Source organism: Anomalospiza imberbis, chromosome 13, assembly GCF_031753505.1.
Source record: "Anomalospiza imberbis isolate Cuckoo-Finch-1a 21T00152 chromosome 13, ASM3175350v1, whole genome shotgun sequence".
Classification (NCBI taxonomy): domain Eukaryota; kingdom Metazoa; phylum Chordata; class Aves; order Passeriformes; family Viduidae; genus Anomalospiza; species Anomalospiza imberbis.
Window position 1 is genome coordinate 16,724,361 of NC_089693.1, and position 20,253 is coordinate 16,744,613.

Sequence of the window (20,253 nt, forward strand, 5' to 3'; positions counted from 1 at the left end):
AAGTAAGCTGAGGCGCTTTGTGTGTAAAAGAGAATGCTTTTTTGAAAGCAGGACATTCTCTTGAAAAAAATCTTTTACCTTCACTACTGACATTTGAATATACAAAGGAAATAATATTTGATGTACACAATTCTGCATAAAAATCTTGGATTGTCTTGTAGGAGCCTTTAACTAATAAGTAGATTGAATAATGAGTTCTTAAGTAGAACATCTCTAAAAAAGTCCTATTGTACATTAATTTGGTTCCATGCATGCTAAATTCTGTGACAGCACAGGAGTATTTTACTTAGGAATACTGCAGTTGTCTTCAAGGGTAGCGGGAAGCCTGCTTGTTTTATTTTCAGAGGATTTTGGGTTTTTATTTTTTTACTGAAAATCTTTTCCCTTTGTCCATTTTAGAATGTTGCAGACCACATTCCTCAGCTGGTGCAGGGTGTAAGAGGAAGTCAAGCTCAGGCAGAAGACCTCAGTGCCCAGCTTGCTTTAATCAATTCCAGCCAGAATTTCCTTCAGGTGAAGTGAACCAATCATTGCAGTAGATGTAAAAAGCATTTTTTAGTGCTGTATGTTTTCATTTGTGATAAATAACCAGTAAACTGTTAGGAACCATGTAAAGAAGTTCACTGCTATGAGCCATAGATGGGCAGAATTTCGTTCCTCAGGTTAGGTGGCTAAAATACATTGTACCTATGGAGAGTGAAAGCTGCTGACATTGAGGTTAAAAGTAAGAAGAAAAAAGTATGCTTATGGAGAAGAAACATTCATTGCTGTATGCCTGTCTTCTGGGTTAGAGTTTAAATAACAAAATAGAGAGAATTTAGCATCTCTCTTAGTAGAGGTTTGAGTCTGAATATGTGACAGGCTGTTGTAACCTTTTTAGGCAAGGTAAACTTAGTGTTGCAGCAATAAGTTTCAGAATTCCTCAGAAATAAAAGGGAATACTAGCATGTTTTTTTTAGATATTAGCCTGCATAATAGATCAAGATTGATGGTTTGGGAAAAACACAAAATTTGACTGTTTGCTTTTTCTATAACATCTTAAAATAGAAAGAGAGACTATTGAGTATTGATAATAAAACTACTGGTTTATTGTTAACATTAGAAGAAACACCACCAGAAACCCATTCTGTGTGTAATGGCATGATCATTACTTGGCATCAGTTAGTCTTACCTCACATGTGATGGCTGTTAGCAGGTTTTATGGTCCTGTGTAGGCAGAGGGATCACAAACAATGTTCTCACTCTGTTCAAGTATTTGCTTTATGATTCCCCCTGGAGTCATTCACATGATTGATCCATCTCCCCTGTGGCTGTATGTTGTACAGTGGTGATGATGAGAATCAACAAAGGTTTTTAGTTGTATTAGCAGTAATCCCTATGTAGAGGCATTGCTTGAATTACAGTTTTAACTTCATTGAATTTTGGCAGAGGTTAATATTTAGAAACGTAGAGAGAAATTTGCCATCTCTGCCACCTTGAGCTGATTGTACCACATGAATGCTGAGTGGCAAAATTTCACATTTCAGTATTTTTAAGTAGTCTACACGAGTGTTCAAAGGCCCCGGGCAGACATTGGAACCAATGGAGTAGTCATTGTCCCTGTAATGCGCAGATGAGTCCTTCTGCAGAGGACTTGCAAATGTGACAGAATTCTGACAGGATGTTCCAGCTTAAGGAGCAGGAATGTGCTAGTCATTAAAGAAAAATCTAGAAACCTCATGAGTGTGTGAATGGAGGAAGCAGTTTGTTTATTGAATCCTAAGCCTTCTTTAAAGAAAATGAGCTGGTAAAACCAATTGTGTTCACTGTTGTTCTTTGAACAGCCTGGAAGTAAAATGGTGGCATCTGCTAAAGCTGCTGTCCCCACAGTGACTGATCAAGCAGCAGCAATGCAGCTCAGTCAGTGTGCAAAGAATCTTGCTACCAGCTTAGCTGAGCTGCGAACTGCCTCCCAGAAGGTAGGTGAATACTGCTTTCAATCAGCTAAAGCAAGAGGACTTCTTGTCTCCCCTGAGGGAGTGGCTCATGCTCAGGCAGTGTTCACCCCTCACTGCTGTGTTTTGTGCACACTTTGCTCAGACTCCCAGGTGGCCTCCGTATCATGAGAGAAAGGGGAGGGAGAAGTGACAGGAAAACTGAAAAAGCTTGTGCTGCCCTTTCCACACCACACAAATGGGAGCAGAGTATACAGAGCAGCACATCAAGACTCTGAGCTGCTGTTGGATTCAAGGGAGAGCAGGGAAAAGGGAACATATCTTATGCCCCACCAAACAAGTGAGAACCCAGCTACAGCTCTCCTGTGCTGTAATTGTGAACTGGAATCATCATCTGTAAAATTCAGGGAAGCAGATGTTCTGTGTTTCACATACAGATTTCTAAACTTTGTGGGACATAAAAAAAATGCAAGTGGAGAGTGATCTCTTTTGTTTTTGTGTGTACACTGAGGCCTGAAACCAGGATTGTAACATTGAGGTGGCTACACCTGAGCTAATGCTGGAATTTCCATCTCATACTGATGAGTGTGGGCTGCCACATCAGGGAGTCAGTGGGATTTTGGTCATGATACACAGTGGGGCCACTGGTCCAAGGGGAAGTCCAGAGTGCAGCAGTTACTTTCTCAGTCCCTGGGCTGCCTGCTGTGAAGGGACACGTACACAAGCCCAAGTGCACCTCATTCCCCTGCTGCCTCTTAGCTGAGTGCTGTTTTCTTCACAGACTGAAAATATTGTTCAGGAGTTTGGAATCCATGATGTAAAACACTTAGAGGGCTCACAATGGCCTCTAAAGTAGGAAGAGAAATAATATGGGAGGCAAGATTAGATCTGAAGCATTTACTGTTCTGAAAGTTGCATACAGCTGCTAACAGTGGTACTGATCTGATTTCTGAATAGGCTCATGAAGCTTGTGGCCCAATGGAAATTGATTCTGCTTTGAATACAGTCCAGACACTCAAAAATGAACTGCAAGATGCGAAGATGGCAGCTGTGGATGGACAGTTAAAACCTCTCCCAGGAGAAACTGTAATTGAGGAAGGATGTTCTTCATTTAAAAACAAACAAAGTTAGCTGTTAAAAACTTAAATATTAGAGGCAAAAAGAGTCAGGAAGCTTTGGATAATGATCATGCTGATAGGATTTTGCACTGATTCTCTTAAAAAGAGTATATGTTACTACTACAGCAACAGTAAGTTCTGTAGTAGAGTTACTTGTGGGACTGTAGGGCTTCCTCTATTCTATCCTTCTCTATTCTCTTAACAAATTACAGTTAGCTAACAGTAATGTTTTGGTCTTGTCAAAAAGAATTTCTTTTCAATAGTGACAATGATGAGAACTCAGGACAGCCAGTTCTAGTAGGCTTAGAAAGTGAAATGGTTTATTTGGGGAAAAATGTGCCCTTCTTAGATGAAGGTATTTAATTCCATTGCTAATTATAAAATAGTTTTATTTTTCACACTACATAATATGTTAATTTATTTTACCCTGAACAGGGAAAATAAGTTAGTCAGATTTCAGAGAAACTGTGTGTGTGTGCAGTAGCTGAGGTGAAAGTTAAGGTTTTAGTGGAACGAGGAATTTTTCAGTACTATTTAAAACAAAGTGTATTTTTGTTGAGTTCAACGTGTGTATTTTGTCCTTTGCAATTTTTTACAGCTTGAGAAATGCACTCAGGACCTGGGAAGCACATCCAAAGCAGTCGGTTCTTCAATGGCCCAGTTGTTAACCTGTGCTGCTCAGGGAAACGAGCACTACACAGGTACTGTTTTATTCATAATGGCTCTGCGAAACCTCTGCTTTCCATCAAATACTTGATGGGAGGTTTTCTTGTCACAGACTACTTAAATCAAGGAATGACTTCATTTTTTTTTAGTGCTGATAGTGAATTGTGGTAAGTTACGAAGAATTGAGTGTGACTCATGCTTCATAAAAGAGCAGTGATGCAATCTGCTGTCTTTAATCAGAATAGATCGGGACATCTGTTGTTTTTGTAAATATGTGCCGCTGAAACGCTGTGAAAGGCTGAAGTGTATTGCATTTCAAAGGTCAGTGCCACTGGAAATGTTGCTATGTCCTTACAGAAGGTTTAAAGGATATGTTTTGAAGCAACAGGATATGAACATAGTGGGGACAGCTTGGTGACATTCAGAACTGCATCTCTTCCTAGGTGCTACCAGTTCATAAGTACAATGCAGTTGCTCTGGCTGATTCGTTGAGCACGTTGGCATAGTTTGAGATAAAGCCAACAGGAAACCTGGGCACACAGATTCTACAGTTTATTTTTGTACCTGTACTTTTAGTTTAGAAACAAAAACACCTTAATTATAAAAATGCTCTACAGGAGGGACAAAAGTTTACTCATGGATGTTAAAATGTTCTGTGTCCTTATTTCTGTTAGAAATGAAAGCTGTTGTTGCAAATGCCCCCATAAAATATTTTGTCTAAGATTACTGATAAAATGTGGTATGGCAATTACCACTTCATTGGTTATAATTGCATCTGGGCTCTAGAACTTACATTTACTTTCATTTGAAGCAGATGGAATTTCATCAAGACAGCTCATGTTTCTATCACATAGTTGTGGAGAAGTAGGCACTGGGTGTCAGGCAAGGGAGTACAGATACTTGCAGCTGATAATGAATAGCTAAATCTAGTAGCTCTCTTATCATCAGATTGTAGGAAACTCTACAAAGCAATGAGTTCCTTTTCAATAATTTCATAAATAGAAGGAGACCATTATTCATGTAGTCCTACGCCTTAGCACTGGAGTAGATAGATGTCTTTTAACAGAAGGTAATTTTATTACATCCTGTGACTTCATTCAGTTATTTTTATATGTTTTTACTCACAGTGATGTTAGATTACATCAAGTTGTATCATTCCTAATAATCTCTTTTTTGATTGCTTGAAGTTAAACTACTGTTGTGCTGTGGCTCTGAACATCTGTACACCATTCTTGCAGACAATCCCTTCCCCCATTGCTTGGAGTATGAGTTTTTCCTCATCTACAGGTTTTAGCTTTTCTTCTTTTTCAGTGCTTCTGTGCCCAGAATATGGTCTTTTGGCTGTAACATTTATTTTATGGCTTTACTACAGGCATTTCAATAAGCAAATGATACTGTGTATTTCAAATATCTTCCTGTTTGAAGATTTTCTTTTACATTGCATTTGCAGTGTTATTTTGCAATAGCATCATTACCTGCAAGATCATGTCATGAAATACAAAGATTGACTTTAAAGGTACTAATAGAATCCTTGGTGAAATGTGACCACAGGAGTTGCTGCCAGAGAAACTGCTCAGGCCTTGAAGACTTTGGCTCAGGCAGCACGAGGGGTTGCAGCGTCTACCAGTGACCCTGTGGCAGCCCACGCGATGCTGGATTCAGCCAGGGATGTCATGGAGGGCTCTGCCATGCTGATCCAGGAGGCCAAGCAGGCCCTGGCTGCCCCGGGGGATGCAGACAGTCAGCAGAGATTAGCCCAGGTAAGCTGGGACTTGAGCAGCTGTATGAGTTGTCACACAGTGAATTTACTCCAAATCAGCATTAAATAAGGAGAGAGAAAGACAGAAAATAAGGCTGCTAGGTATGTCAACTTTGTATTCCTTTCTACAGCGCTCAGACAGTGACATCATGCTTATGTTAAACAATGCAGATGGTATAAAGTATGGTGTTTTAGTCATCTCTTAGAAAAATATACAAAGACACAGCACTGTGCTTTTACCCACAATATATGTGAGGAGACTGCTTGGCTGCAAAAGTGAGATAGCCATTAAACTGATAATTTTCAAATAAAAGATCTATATCCTGTTATATTCAAAAAGTGAGTGTATGTTTTGTTCATGTGTGGCACCTCTATGTTGGACTTCCTTAGGAGTGACAGGTTCTATTTTTTTTGCTGATTTGAAAAGTTCTAGAATTGGCCTGCATTGTAAATAATTTCTTATGAAGATACCTTTTTAAAATCAGAACTTTGTAAAAAGTAGCATGCAATGAATTTCTGTGATTAGTACATAGATAACTTCAGAGGCATTCTCTTATCTGCAGTGCTGCAGCCTTTATCCCAGGTGCCAGGAGCAGTTGTGGGGCTGCCCTGCCAACATTATCCTATCCCATGGATGAGCCTAAATAAAGACTTCAGGCCAGCAAACCGAGAATGTTGCAAGCCTCAAAAATGTTCCTGTAAGGGTCAGAATGTAGGAATTGCTGGCTATGGAGTAGAGGCTGTGCCTCCTATTAATGAGAGCTTAAGCCTCTCTCAGTGTGAATGTGTTCACTTGTGTGTTCTAGGTGGCAAAAGCAGTGTCTCACTCCTTGAATAACTGTGTGAATTGTCTGCCTGGACAAAAGGATGTGGATGTGGCCTTAAAGAGTATTGGGGAATCCAGCAAGAAGCTCCTTGTTGATTCGGTAAGATCAATCATGGCTTTTCATGTGCAAATATATTTTAGAAAACTGAACAGCAGATCTGAGTTCCTCATGTGTCAAATCATTATTTGGTAAATGAGCCCTAAGTATACTTCATGTGAGCTGCATTTAAGTTTATGCACCTTTAGGCAGCTGCTGTTTAGACTGAAATACCATTTTTGTGGTTTTATGGGTAAGGTGAAATGTGTCTGTGATTTGTGAAGGCAATATTAAACTTGTCATAGATTGGTATTAACTTTTCAGTTTTGAAAATGGCAGCTATGATTTGACATTCTGAAGAATATGAAAATTAGAAAATTATAGTTCATCTCCCACCTAGAAGTGATCAGTTTACTTAAAGGTGCATTATGATCTGTCAAAAAAATGCTTGGTCATTTGGTGTAAAGAGTAGAATTGTTACTGTGTTTAACTACATTCAGGTCAAAAAACCCTTTTTGCATTGGTAATTTGCCAGAAGTTTATACTATTTGAACAGCTTTTTTTTTCTGCATGTATCACTGACCTTGCTGTCCTGTGAATGAAGGAGGAATTTTATTTTGATATGTTCGTGCAATGCCTTTTGATAAAACCAGGGTGGTCTTTTTTTACCAAACTGATTTACTAGAGAGAGTTTAGAGTAATTTTGAAGAGCTGCCAATATTTGTGTCCCTTGAAAAGCTTACAGACTTGTCTGTCCCTTGAAAGAAACAGCAGGACACAAGCTGCTGGACAGATTTCTGTTTGACAGCTGTCCCGTAGTTCCAGCTCACTGCTCTGTTGCATTTAGTATTCTCGGCATGTGTTGAACTCTCCAGTCATGAAAGGCTGGTGTGATGTGACAGACGGTAAAACAGTGAACTTTGTCTCTTACAGCTACCTCCAAGTTCTAAGTCATTTCAAGAAGCTCAGAGTGAACTGAACCAGGCAGCAGCAGACCTGAATCAGTCAGCTGGAGAAGTTGTCCATGCTACACGGGGCCAAAGTGGGGAGTTGGCTGCAGCCTCTGGGAAATTCAGTGATGACTTTGATGAATTTCTTGATGCTGGTATTGAAATGGCTGGCCAAGCACAAGTAAGTTCTTGATCATGATAATTGAGGGATAATCTTGGCCATAACCTCTGGCAGTGTAGTACATTGCTTTTGTAGCAGTACAGTGCAGCACAGCATGCTGCTGTGTGAGGAGATGTTTGTTGTGAGGGAGTCATCTGGAGCTGGTTATCTGGAAAAAGGAGAACTCAGCATTTGCATCTTTCACAGGATGTTGGGATTTGTTTCTGTGTGCAGTCAGAAATACAAATTCATACTCCTCTGTCTAGTTTGAGCTGCAAAGGTACAAAGGTGTGCTGAACCTCTGAGCTTGTGGAAAGGGTTGCTTCTTTTTGGTGAAACTACCATGGAGCATAATTTAGGTGAACACTGCTGAAAATGTAGCACCTTTCTTTGCTACTTTTGAAATGCTTTAAGTAGATGGAGAAAATGATGCTTTGATATTGCTCTGCGGTGCTGTGGACATGCTACAGAGTGAAGCAAGCACTTGAAGAGGGCTGCCTAAAATGCCATCCTTGGATCTGACAGCAAGCACTTAGACTTGTGTTCAGTGATTTAAAATCTGGCAGAGTTATACTCTGATGAACTCTTAACAGTCAAGGAAAGTTGTCACATATTGCTGAGTTCATTCCTGGTAGTTGGAGATACCACCTTCAGTTTATCTTACGCGATACAGTTGTGCTGAGCTACAGTAATTGGTCATTTGGCAATGATTTAGCATAACAAATGTCAGCATATAAAAAGAAATTGTGTATCAGAAGAGATGGGAGGACTTGCAGAAAAAAGAATCCACAGACGGTTTTACCCTGGTTAGTAGGAGGACCCTGCAAACCTGAGAAATGATTGCCACTGGAAAATAGCCAGAAGGTCCTGAGTGTGTGAGTCCTTTGAAGTCATTTATGATCTGTCTCTCTAGAGCAGATACTTTCTAGATAGAACTGAGTAGAGACATCTGACAGTGGTTGGTGGTGGTTCTCCATCAGAACTTCATCATTCAGGTTCCTGATGTGTAAAGTGAGTTAGGCTCCATATACAGCTGACTCTCTGAAAGTGAGTAGTAGTGAGGTACCTGACTGTTTCTTTAGCTGTGGACCACATTGACTTGTAGAATGTTTTGTTTGAGGCAATTCAATGAAGGCAAAGGTAGAAACAAGACTGCAAATGGCTGCTTGAAATGAGAATCCAGCTGCTGATGACCTTGTGGCCCTTGTGAATTTGCTGATCCTGCTGACATGGGGGGTGGTAACCATCTTAGTTATTAATGGCTGATCTTTCAAAAGAGAAGGCCTTCTGTGTGTAGTTATTTGGCCTGAACAGAAGCAATACCAGGTGTTTTGTGTGACTAGCAAAATGTAGGGGTAGGGAGGAAGTAGAATGTAGCAAATATAGAGTAAAAGCTATTCATAACAGCTGAATAATATGCAACCTCTTTACATAAAACTATGAACAGACTGTTAGAAAAAATGAGTTCACGTCTACTGATCATTGGCAGAAGAATCTAGTCACAGGTGTCTGCTGTGAAGATGCAATACTTTTCTGGAACTGTATTTAAAGACAGGTTTCCCTTTTCAACAATGGCTTAAAATAAGTAATAGAACATCCAAGTCAGAATGTTGACCGAAGCAGGCTTATAGAAAGTTATTTTATTGTGAAAGATGACTTTCTGGAGGATATTTTTGTGTGAGCAATCCCAGTTGGATGCTAGAGAGCCTGCGGGCTGCACAAAGGATGCAAGAGAGCATACACTGACTGAATAATGGGAAGCAGTTGTGCCAGGCAGAGACACATAAGAGTCTTGACAACAAAAGCATTGTTCAACAAGTAGTGAAGTTTCTCCGTTGCTCATTTGTGAATACTACCACTGTTAGAAGCCAAGCTATTTGTTGGTCTTTTTCTGTTATGTAAGTGAAGCTAGTGGCACCTGTCTGGGTGAACAGAGGCTTGAGCCATCCTTCTCTGAGCTCACGTATTCCAGTGGTTTCAGGTGGATAAACAAACTGGGTTTCCTTGTGTGGTTTTAGCACACTCTCTTGATTGCTAATTTTGTACTTAATGTTATGCTGCTCTGGCTTTCCAGACTAAAGAGGACCAGATTCAAGTCATAGGTAACCTCAAGAGCATCTCTATGGCTTCCAGCAAGTTGTTACTGGCTGCCAAGTCTCTGTCTGTTGATCCTGGAGCTCCTAATGCCAAGAACCTCTTAGCAGCAGCAGCAAGGTAAGGATGTGTTGCTTGCTTTGTTTTCCTGGGATATTTGCTTTTCTCTGTGGTATTTATATTGTGCTTATATATTGTACTGCTATTGACAGTTAAGTGAGTGGTTGGAACCTGTAGTTTTGTTTAAATGGAAGTAGACCAGAGAAGAGTTGCTTGTGTTGGAGTAGTTCCTCAACTAGTATAACTTGTTACCCTTGGTGGAAATAGGAACCAGCATTTGAAGACCTGGCCTGGATTTTGAAAGAACCCAGTGTTTTTTACTTACTGTTTTCTCACCATCTGTGTTCTGACAAGGCAATAGCTGACATTAAGCTTCTCAATCCCTGAAAGAAAAGAAATTGAATAATATTCTTAGATAAAAAGTGCTTAAAAATCATAGCTACCTATCACTAACAGTGCACATATGTGTATAATCAGGAATGCTTGAAAGGGTTAAGATGCTACATTTCTTCAGTGGAACATACCCTTACTTTAAGGATTATAAATCCACTCCCTCAGTAAAAGGCTTCCTTAAGAACTTACTTTGAAGCCTTTAGAAGCTACTTTACTTTGTTGTATTTTGTTAAAAAAAAAAATTACATCTGTCTTGTCTCCCTGGAAATAAATAGCGTCTATGAAAATTATAGATAACCAAAGACAGGCTGCTTAAAAGTGAAGGAGTCACATGAGATTTTGTTACTGCTGCAGCATCAAACTGCTCCGGATTTCTGCTTTAGGCTTAGAGCAGTCCTGATTGGAGTGTAGAGGAATTTCACCCAGTGAAATCCAGGTAGTTGTGAGTCCCTGCCAGGTTGGTATTCCCTCTGTGGAAGCATGTAATATAAAAAGGGAGGTGAGCCTGGTCAAGCCTTTAGCTGTTCTCTGTGTGTGCATGTGTGAGACCTTACACACACACCACATGCCTGTGGGAAGTAAATACTGCACCAGTTTGTGTTTAAGGTGCTAAGGAGACACTGGACTTCCCTTCTCAGATCCTCTGCTCTGGCTTGTGACAAGCTTGCCAGGGCTCTCTTATCTTTCCCTGCTATAATGCAATGTGACAAGCTTGCCAGGGCTCTCTTATCTTTCCCTGCTATAATACAATCAGGGTCAAATATCTTTACATTCTCGCTCATGAAAATGAAAGAAGAGGCACAGCGTCCTTATTATAAGATAGCTTTTCTTCTCATTTTTCTCTCATTATCTATGGTACTGTGGATTAGTCTGGGGGTTTTATTTGGTTTGTTTTGCTTTCTTCCCCATTTGCACCAGCTGTAGGAGACAACAACTTTTTCAGTAGTTTTGTCTTCCTTGTGGAAGCATTTTTTCCTTGACTACCTCTGACAGGACTGCAGTACTGGCTGAGTTCCCTGTCGGGTCCATGTATTTGTGTTGTATTTGATGAAAACAGATGTGGCCTTTTGAGTCCTAGCAGTCCTCTTCCTCTCTGGGACTGGTGTTTGAGGGGCCACCTTCCTGGTTCTACTGTGTCCAAATGGTTTTCAGAGTAATATTTGTACACTGGATGGATTCCTGGGAGAGGTACCTCGTGTGTAATAATGATATTTGTGAGACCATGTGGCCTCCTCTACAAAGCTGATAATTCTCTCTCTGGTATTCTCCGAGTCAGTATGAATTGTGTCTCAGATTAAAATCAACAGCAGACAAGGTATTTTTGTGTAAAGTTTCTCTGGGAGTGTGAAGTTTCTCTAGGAGTGAACAGAACTTACAATTTTTGTCATATATTCCTATGTCTGTATGCAATGACTATTTTCTGATGCATAGAAATCACTGATGTTCAGCAGGTGATCACCAAGTCCTCCACAAGGACACCAAAGCTGCTGAAAAGGGTAGGAGTTAAACAAGTATGTCTATTAGTTTCCATTCTTTTTACCCTGGAATTTAACATGAACATGTTAAATTTAATAAGCACATCCTGTTTCCTTTGGTAACAGCCAGGTAATCATGTTCTTGGTAAGTTATCAAGTGCCTGTTTTCTGAAAGGGAAAATAAAGCAAATGCCATTCAGTTTCCAAGACCAGAGGAAAGCATATTCTCCATGCACTCCAATTTCACTGATTTTTCTCTTCTAGATGCCACTTTCCTGGGTTGTTGGTCATGAGTCTGAAATGAATGTAGTTATAATGATTTTTGCCTGTTATCAGAGCATTCATCAAAAAGATAGTGAGTGTTGTATGTCAGGTTCAGCCTATGTCCAAGAGCTGGGAACTCCCAGAGGAACATTTGCATATCTTGTCCTCTGTGGATATAAACCTACGGGAGAATATCAGTTATTAGTTAAAGAGAAAAAAGACCAATTTGCTAAGAGACTACAGAGATATATACCAGGACTGTGTGTATTACAGTATGTCAGACAAGACACAAGACTTTGCTAGAGAAAGGTAAATAGCGTTTACTTTACATTCCACCGTTGGTTTCCATACCACACATTTGTTTCTGGATCCTTTAGGGCTTCTGGGCTGGTAGTTGAGAAATGATTCAGTTAATGTCAGACCTGGAGAAGTGCTGAAATACCTTTTAGCAGCTACACTTTGTCACTGTGCCAATGTAATGAGTTGGCCTTGGCCTGCTGCCAGATGGTGTTCTGTCCTTCGTCACCAGTGTTTTCCCAGAAGTGCCACCAGTTTGGCTGCTGGGCCCAGCCATGTAGTAGATGATCCAAGTGTTATATCTTTATGCAGTATACATTTAATGACAAAAGTTTTGCTAAGAGAAATAGTTCAACTTTAAAATCCACCTTTTTTCCTCCTACTTTCCCCAGAGCTGTGACTGAGAGTATAAACCAGCTCATCACACTGTGCACCCAACAAGCTCCCGGGCAGAAGGAATGCGATAATGCACTCAGAGAACTGGAGGTATTATATTTCAAAAGTTCTTATAAATAAAAGTGGGCCCCACATGTTTGTTTCCCTTGTATTCTGTGTCTGAATAGCTCCTGTTACTATCTTCTCACTTGATATCTGTGGCAGGGGTTTTAACTGTGTACAAGGTGAGCATGGAACCCATGTAAGCATCTTGTAGGTTTGGCCAGAATGAAATTTGCTACCCTGTCGCCATCTCCTCTGTCCTGCCCTCCAAAGATACAGCTTAGTCCCTATTATTCATATTTACTTAAGGAAGAATCATGATAAGATGGACATTTCTACTACCACCAGTGCACTGGAGGGAGCTGCAATATCTTGGTTTTTCCACTTGGAAGATGTTGTTGCTGAAATCCCACTTAGAATGATGTTTGCAATCTTCTACCTTGACCTTTCTTAGTGTAGATTTTTAATGCCTTCTTTCTGCCTTCCCTGTCAAACTGATACGATGTGTGTGTCAATACAGGCTCTTGCAAGATATGTTCTTGATCCTGAGTGAAAGGTTTGGCTGGCTAAATAATGGGTCAGTTGAAAGAGCTACACTGATCACAGACATGGCCACTTTCAGTAGTAGGAAATAATCTTTTCATTTAAACTAGATATTTGTTGTTTACTGTCACGGTCAAAACATCAAGGGGTGACTGGCTTGTGTCGAGAGCATAAAATACCAGTAAACTTTTTATTTCTAGCCCTTAGTATCACAAGGATACAAAAGTCCTTCCAGGGTATTGTGAGTTTTCTTAATATTCAAGTCCATGGTTATCATCCCAAAATATTATAGGAGTTCCCTAAGTGCCTTTGTCCTTGTGGTCACCTTTGTCTAGGTGCCTTTGTCCTTCTGAATTCTTAGTTTCCTAAGTGTTCTCTCCTTGGTCACAGGGAGCAGCAGCAAATCCAAAGAATAGAAACCAGGAAATCAGGCTGCAATGTAAAGGAGCAAGCAGGGGGAATGAAGTGCTATTCCTCAGGACTTCCTGAAACACTAATGGGGAGAGATCAGTGAAATGGCAGGGATGTAAAAGGTGAGAATTTCCAGCTGATGAACCATGGAAAACTGAGAGCTTAGAGGAGAAGTGTAGGGCAGAATAGCCTTAAGAGCCCTTGCAGAGGGTTCTGTGTCAATAGCACAGAATGGCACATGCTGGCATGGATTGAGAGCAGGGCCAGCAAAGGGCAGAAGGAAGATCTCTGGCATCTCGAACTTCCAGAGAGAGAGTATTAGTGAGAAAAGCCTGGATATATGGAATTAGATTAATTTCTGGAAAAAGGGAAACCAAGGCAAAAGCAAACAGTCTTGAAATCAGACTGAGACTCACATCAAAGTAACTGAAGAAACCAATGAAATTTTAGAAGTCTTAACTTTTAATTTCTCTTTACAGTGATTAAACTTTGGCTTCTTCCCTTCATTTTCTGAAGTAATCATGTACTATTCCTAGTCTTTCCAGGGCTTCTTCACTACTAAAAATCGTTGTTTCTGTAGAAAGAGTGTGTCTCAGCATGGATTTGATACTGTCAATAGTCTTTGTGGTCTTCTTTGGAGACTCTAGAAAGCTGTTTTTAGAGAGGACCTTGTTGTCTAACCTTCAATGAGATAGCTAAACTTGCCCAGAATTGCAGCTGAAAAAAGTACCACAGGTGTTGCAGTAATTGTAAATGTATGTGAGTGGGAAGTTTGTGCTGGCTTGTATTTTGCTGTTCTGCTCCTTATATTCTGAAGGCCTCTGTCTCCAAAGCAGTGTAAGTGCTGTAGGAACCTTGTTTGCTTTTCAAGTTGTTATTTAGTAGAGCACAACATGAAGAGATGCTGCAATGTTAGTGAGAACTGACAGACAGAAGAGACAACTGGAAATTGCTTTCTGGATGCCACATCTTCACCTTCTTCTCTTTTTTAATTGTTGTAAGGCTTTAAGACAAACATTTACAAAGCAATAGCTGAGCTGTTAAAAATACTGTAGGTGTCTCCATAATATCTTAAAGTTAGAAGCTGTGTTACAAGAAAAGTCCAAGTGTTTAAAATCATGCCTTGATTTCCTTTAGGTGGAGAGCAAATGTCAGACACAGCTGCTAGTATCTTTCTCTACTTAATTGATTTCACTTTCATCAGAAGGATTAAAAGTCTTTTCTGCATGATATTTGGCATTAAAATAGTGTTCCGTAAGAATTGAAAAAAGGTGTGCTACAGATATTTTTATGTATAAAAGAATTAGCATCCTGCATTTTGCAGCTTTTTACAAGTTTTGTTATCTAACTGCATTCATTCTTCTCAATGAATATGTGACTGATTGTCACATTGTTATTTTCAGAACTCAGAATTACGTCAGAAAAAAACATTAAACCTAACTGTATGTAGTTTCCTGACAACATTTTCCTCTGTTGGGGGAATCTGTTGACATTGTAAGAGGCAGGCAGGTGGTGGATATGTACTCAGTTCAGTAACCCTTTGTGTTTCCAGACAGTGCTCAACAAATGGCAGCTGTTTTTCTTATCACTTCTTAAATCTGTTTATGAAATTTAAAATAGTACTGAAAACATGTGTTACACTGTTGACACTTGACAGAAAACCAGATTGCCTCATGTCAAGCTGAGCACCTCTGACCATATATCACTCATCACAGACATGAGGTAAACCTGAACTTCCAAGAGATTGGTGGTGCACAAACATGGAGTTCCCACAGCTTGGTTCCGTCGCATGCAGTTTCCTGCATGGCCCACCCTCAGGGAGTGTGTAGCTTTGGCTGCTTGCTGCAGACAAACATATAAGATTACCCTGGGATAAGCAGAATAGGTGTGATGGTCTGTGTTCTTCTCAGCTCAGTATTTCAGACTCTGTCAATAATCAGTTTCTTTCATTATTTCAGACAGTTAAGGGAATGCTGGATAACCCAAATGAGCCTGTGAGCGATCTCTCCTATTTTGATTGTATTGAGGGCGTAATGGAAAACTCAAAGGTAATCTCTTTTTCTCACCTCTGTGTCAGTTATAAAGTGTGTTTGGATTTTCAAAAGTTTCCATATGCATATTGCATATAAGAGGTGCAGTCAGTGTTTATAGCTAAAATGTCTGCTACAGTCCTTGATAAACTCTGCCTGAGATAGGTCTCTTACAGGTAATTTCAGGTTTTGGTCACTTAGAAGGTGTATTGCCTCAGTAAGAAATTTTTAATTAAGTCACTGGTACACAATGCTCTGAAAGCTTCTCCTCTCTCCCTTCCTCTCCTTGACATGCACTAGACTGCATGTCATACTTTCGGGTGCTGTATTTTGACTGCAACTATATTAGAACAGCCCAAAGCATGACTAGGAGGGCTTGGCAATGAAATCCCATTGTATTGTTCTGTGCAGAACAGCTTTGCCAAATGTCTGAGCGGTCCAGACACTCCACCACATCAGAAAACCTCTGGGAAACCTCTTCAGTTACTTTTAATCAAACTGTGCTGTACATCTTCCTTTGAAGCACATTTTGTGTCATTATTATTTGATTTGTTGGAATTGTCTCATATTCCTTCTTCTCTAAAAGAAAAAGAAAGTACCTAATGGATGTGTGTGTCATCTTCCATCTAATGCTCTACTGCAGTCAGAGCTCATTTTGGGTTTTAAAGCCAAGTGAACTGAATTCAGTGGGAATTCATGTGCATTCTGACACTAAGATGGTTCCAGAAGTCTAGGTGCAGTTTCATTCCCACTGAGCTTCAGTGAGTTTGGTTACAAAGAAGATCCTGTAGATGTCAACAGCATCTGCAGGACTGTCATGCAGGCTGCAGGAGATGCACATAGTGCCAGGTTAGCTGTGATGGCTAATGGGTGGCAGCAAAATTAACGAGGGGTAATTCTGTACCCTCCTAGTCATTTGAGCTGCAGTAGTGCCTATGTTCCCCGTCAGTCCAGTGTTGGTGTGCATGCCTGATCCCTCACACCACACAGAGGAATGTGCCCAGTTTAGAGAAGTCTAAAAATTCTAGAAGCCAAGTCCAGGGGGGTTGTGGGCCAAAACTGGTTTGAGGGTAGCAATTGCTTGCCTCTAAGTGGTAGGGATGCATATTTGAAGATAACTTTGTTTTTTAATTTCTGAGGTTCTTGGAGAATCAATGGCAGGCATTTCCCAGAATGCAAAAACTGGGGATCTTCTGGTCTTTGGAGAATGTGTTGGAGTTGCATCCAAGGCTCTTTGTGGCCTCACAGAGGCAGCAGCTCAGGTAAGAGACTGAAGGCTGTAAAGCAATTAAGTTTTTATTTTTTAGCAAGCTCATGTTCTGAAATTCACTTCCCTGTGGTCAAACGAGTGATGACTTTGTATTACATGGTGTGTTCTGTGTGGATCACAGAAATTGCACAAGCTACAGGAGGAGCAGAGTGCAATAACATGTATTTTCTAAGGAAGGGAAATGCCATCTAGAAGGAAGCTTTGCTGAGGATAAAGCAAAGCTGCAGCATATGGAATTCATGTTTGCAGCTCAAGCTCAGAACTATTATATCATAGAGAAATGCACAAAAAAGCCACAGTTAAAAGTAATGAATCAAGTTCTAGTTGATCTAGTTCTAATCTGCTTTTAAGGAACACTACAAATTTCAGATATTGGAACTAAGAAGAAACCTGTTTCAGCTGTTCAGATACTTGTGGAATAACCAAAATTCTTAAACTGCTACAATAAATTAGGGTCTGATCTCTGTGGTTTCACTGATCTGATAACTGAGTGAACTATAAAGAGCTGATACAGTCACCTTGGTGAAGGATTTGGCTGTGGGGGATTGTGCTCTGCATCTGAAAACCTGTCCTTGATTTCCCCAAATGTGTAATGCCTTGGTATGGACTAAGTCTCCTCCACATCTAACTCTGAGTTGCCTTACTGGCATATTAAGGTGACAGATAATTGTATCTGTGATAGAGGAATCATCACAGATGATTGTGACAGTTCAGATAAGTTGTGGTTGTTGAGAAGCGTGAAACTTATAACTGAGAGAGGAGATAAGGTTGGCCATCAGACACCTTGGGCTGCAGTGAGACCAGCAGCTGCAGGCCTGATGGCACCTGCACTCAGCACAAGTGCCTTTGCTGGACTGCTTTTGTAGTCTTGACAAAAACCTCCACTGACTCCAACCGTGGCTAATACCGTAAATAATTTCTAGTACCTATAATCTTTAAAGCTCTCTCCATTGGCTGTGCAAGTGACAAGTAATGTTTTCAGGGATAGCAGTTGTCTAAACAGTGGACTATTAGTTTGGTTCCAACTAATTAAATGTCTCAAGTGTAAGGGTATATTTTCTTGGTTTCAGTGGATTCTGGTGATGTATTGCTAAAAACAAATGGTAATTGTATTTCACAGTATGATTTCTGAATAATCTCTGACCACCATGTGCTATGACATATGGCCAGCTTGCCAGAGATCCTAGACAGAATTAGTATGATTTATTAGGATTGTTTTCTTCTTTTCCCCATTTGTAGGCTGCTTACCTGGTCGGTATCTCAGATCCAAACAGCCAGGCTGGTCAGCAGGGCCTCGTTGATCCAATTCAGTTTGCCCGTGCCAACCAAGCGATCCAGATGGCTTGCCAGAACCTGGTGGATCCAGCGAGCAGCCCATCACAGGTGACTGCAGAGGATTGCAGGGAGCCCATCCCTTTGCTTTGTTCCTGTCCAGGCGTTTTGGTTTGGCTCTGTTGCCTGGCTTTGGACACTGACGTTGCAGAGCTGCAGTGTGGTTGCTGTCCCACCCCTCTGACATTGTGCCTGTTCTGTGCTGGTTTTTACAGGTCTTATCAGCTGCCACCATCGTGGCCAAACACACGTCTGCTCTGTGCAACGCTTGTCGCATTGCTTCATCAAAAACAGCAAATCCTGTTGCCAAGAGACACTTTGTGCAATCTGCCAAGGAAGTTGCAAACAGCACTGCTAACCTGGTTAAAACTATCAAGGTACAAATGCTGCTCAGTTGTGCTTTCTTCTTCCTATGTGATTTGGAGGGTTTGCTTGTTTGGTTTTTTCCCCCCCTGTTGAGACAAAATCAGAAAAGTTAGAAATATCTTTTTGCATTCTTGGATATACATGGTTTAAAAATCACCAATTAAATTTTTGAAGATCTGAATTGGAAAACATGTTCAATGGTGTAACTGCTGAATTCAAGTTGAAAAAAGTTGGGCAGTTTTAATATGAGAAGAGGCAGCTGGCCCATCCAGTATGATGGGATTGATATATTTAATGAGCTTGCACCGTAAGAATAATCTGCAAACAACTGAATGTGAAGGGTTTTAATGGTGTTAAATTCCCCAGTATATGGAGGTTTTTGGAGCTGTTTCTGACAGCTTTAACTTATTAGAGAAAAAAAGAAGGAAATAAATAATAGTGGGAACCAAACAGAAGCCATTTATGTTGCTAGTAGTCTCCTCTTAATAGTAACCTTTTATTTTCCAGATTCCTTCCAGCAATTTGGTAGGGGGTAGGTTTTTTTCATGCAAGCAGAAGTAATACTTGTGAAGCTATGGAGAATTCACAATTCTGAACCCTTCTGGAAGCCATTAATCGATCTAATCTGATTTCATTAGCTGAAATGTTTATTCTGAGATTGTGAGAGAGATCAGTTGACTTGGGTGAAAATGAGAGCAATATATTACTGGTTTGCTTAAAACAGAAATAACTAAAAAATTTCAGTATCAGTCCATAGGAAACAGCCACCTTCACAAACCACAAAAAGGTGGGAGTTTAGCTCCTTCCACCCTTTGGAGTGTGGGTCCTGGGACACCTGAGAGACTTGAGTCTCATCAGAGAGAGACTTGAGAGACTCATCCAAGTGCAATAACAGAAAACCTGCAGCAGTTTAAAGTTCAGGGTCAAAAACCAGCTGAGGAAGGAAACACACTCCTAAAAGATCACATTCTTTGCATCAATCTTGTTTGTGAAGGAGCTTTCAAATATCGTCAATACACAGCGGTTTAAAACTAGGAAGACTTAAGCCATCTTCCTTCAATTTTGCTAAAGAAACCCATTCAGACAGAGCTCAATCCGGATTTCATTTCCAGGCACTAGATGGAGATTTCTCTGAGGAGAACCGCAACAAGTGCAGAATTGCCACTGCACCTTTAATAGAGGCTGTGGAAAATTTGACAGCATTTGCTTCAAACCCAGAATTTGTCAGCATCCCAGCACAGATCAGCACTGAGGTAAGGCAGGATACTGCATTTCCATCCTCCAGAAGTTGAACATGTTGAATTAATCACACGTTGGGAGAGAGTGAGTGTAAAGACCCCCGAGTATTACCTTGGGTTTCTGGGTGTTCACAGGACATTCTGCTGTCTCGTGTCTAACCTCTGAGCTTGACTTTTCTACCAGATGGATGCACACTTTGGCTACAGTAAGTGCTGCAAGTCTGCTGTTAGCAAAGCCATATAGCACAGGTGATTTGCATGTTTTAGTAGCTGGATCCTTCCATGCAATACAATAGTAAATATGCCCTTTGTTTTCCCTCAGGAGCAGTTTTAACAAATGGAACCTAGTTAGTTCTGAAAAGAATCAAAGGGATGTTGCTGGATTTTTTCATTTTTGCCCACAAGTTCTCCATCCTCAAACTGTGTAACTACAGCAGAGTAGAATGTGAAGAGACTAATAAAGGATTCAATGGGTTTGGAGTTTTCTCTCAGGGAAAAGAGATAAAAAAGCAAACCCCTCAAGCTCTGTAAAAGCTTTGGAGTAGAGACAGGTCATGTGTTGTTACTGGCCCTCCAAGGCTGCTTCCTGCTT

At 40.5% G+C, this 20,253-nt stretch overlaps 1 protein-coding gene across 4 annotated transcripts in view; it reads left to right on the forward strand.

Moving 5' to 3' along the window:
- TLN2 (talin 2) overlaps positions 1–20,253 on the forward strand; it is a 142,731-nt gene that overhangs the window by 86,968 nt on the left and 35,510 nt on the right. For all 4 annotated transcript variants that reach the window (XM_068204210.1, XM_068204208.1, XM_068204209.1 and 1 more), the window contains 14 exons: positions 400–513; positions 1,824–1,958; positions 2,892–3,020; positions 3,651–3,753; positions 5,270–5,478; positions 6,284–6,403; positions 7,274–7,471; positions 9,525–9,664; positions 12,426–12,519; positions 15,384–15,473; positions 16,595–16,717; positions 17,965–18,108; positions 18,273–18,434; positions 19,536–19,676. In XM_068204210.1, the coding sequence (XP_068060311.1) occupies positions 400–513; positions 1,824–1,958; positions 2,892–3,020; positions 3,651–3,753; positions 5,270–5,478; positions 6,284–6,403; positions 7,274–7,471; positions 9,525–9,664; positions 12,426–12,519; positions 15,384–15,473; positions 16,595–16,717; positions 17,965–18,108; positions 18,273–18,434; positions 19,536–19,676 (1,902 nt within the window). The remainder of the gene's footprint in view (positions 1–399; positions 514–1,823; positions 1,959–2,891; positions 3,021–3,650; positions 3,754–5,269; positions 5,479–6,283; positions 6,404–7,273; positions 7,472–9,524; positions 9,665–12,425; positions 12,520–15,383; positions 15,474–16,594; positions 16,718–17,964; positions 18,109–18,272; positions 18,435–19,535; positions 19,677–20,253) is intronic.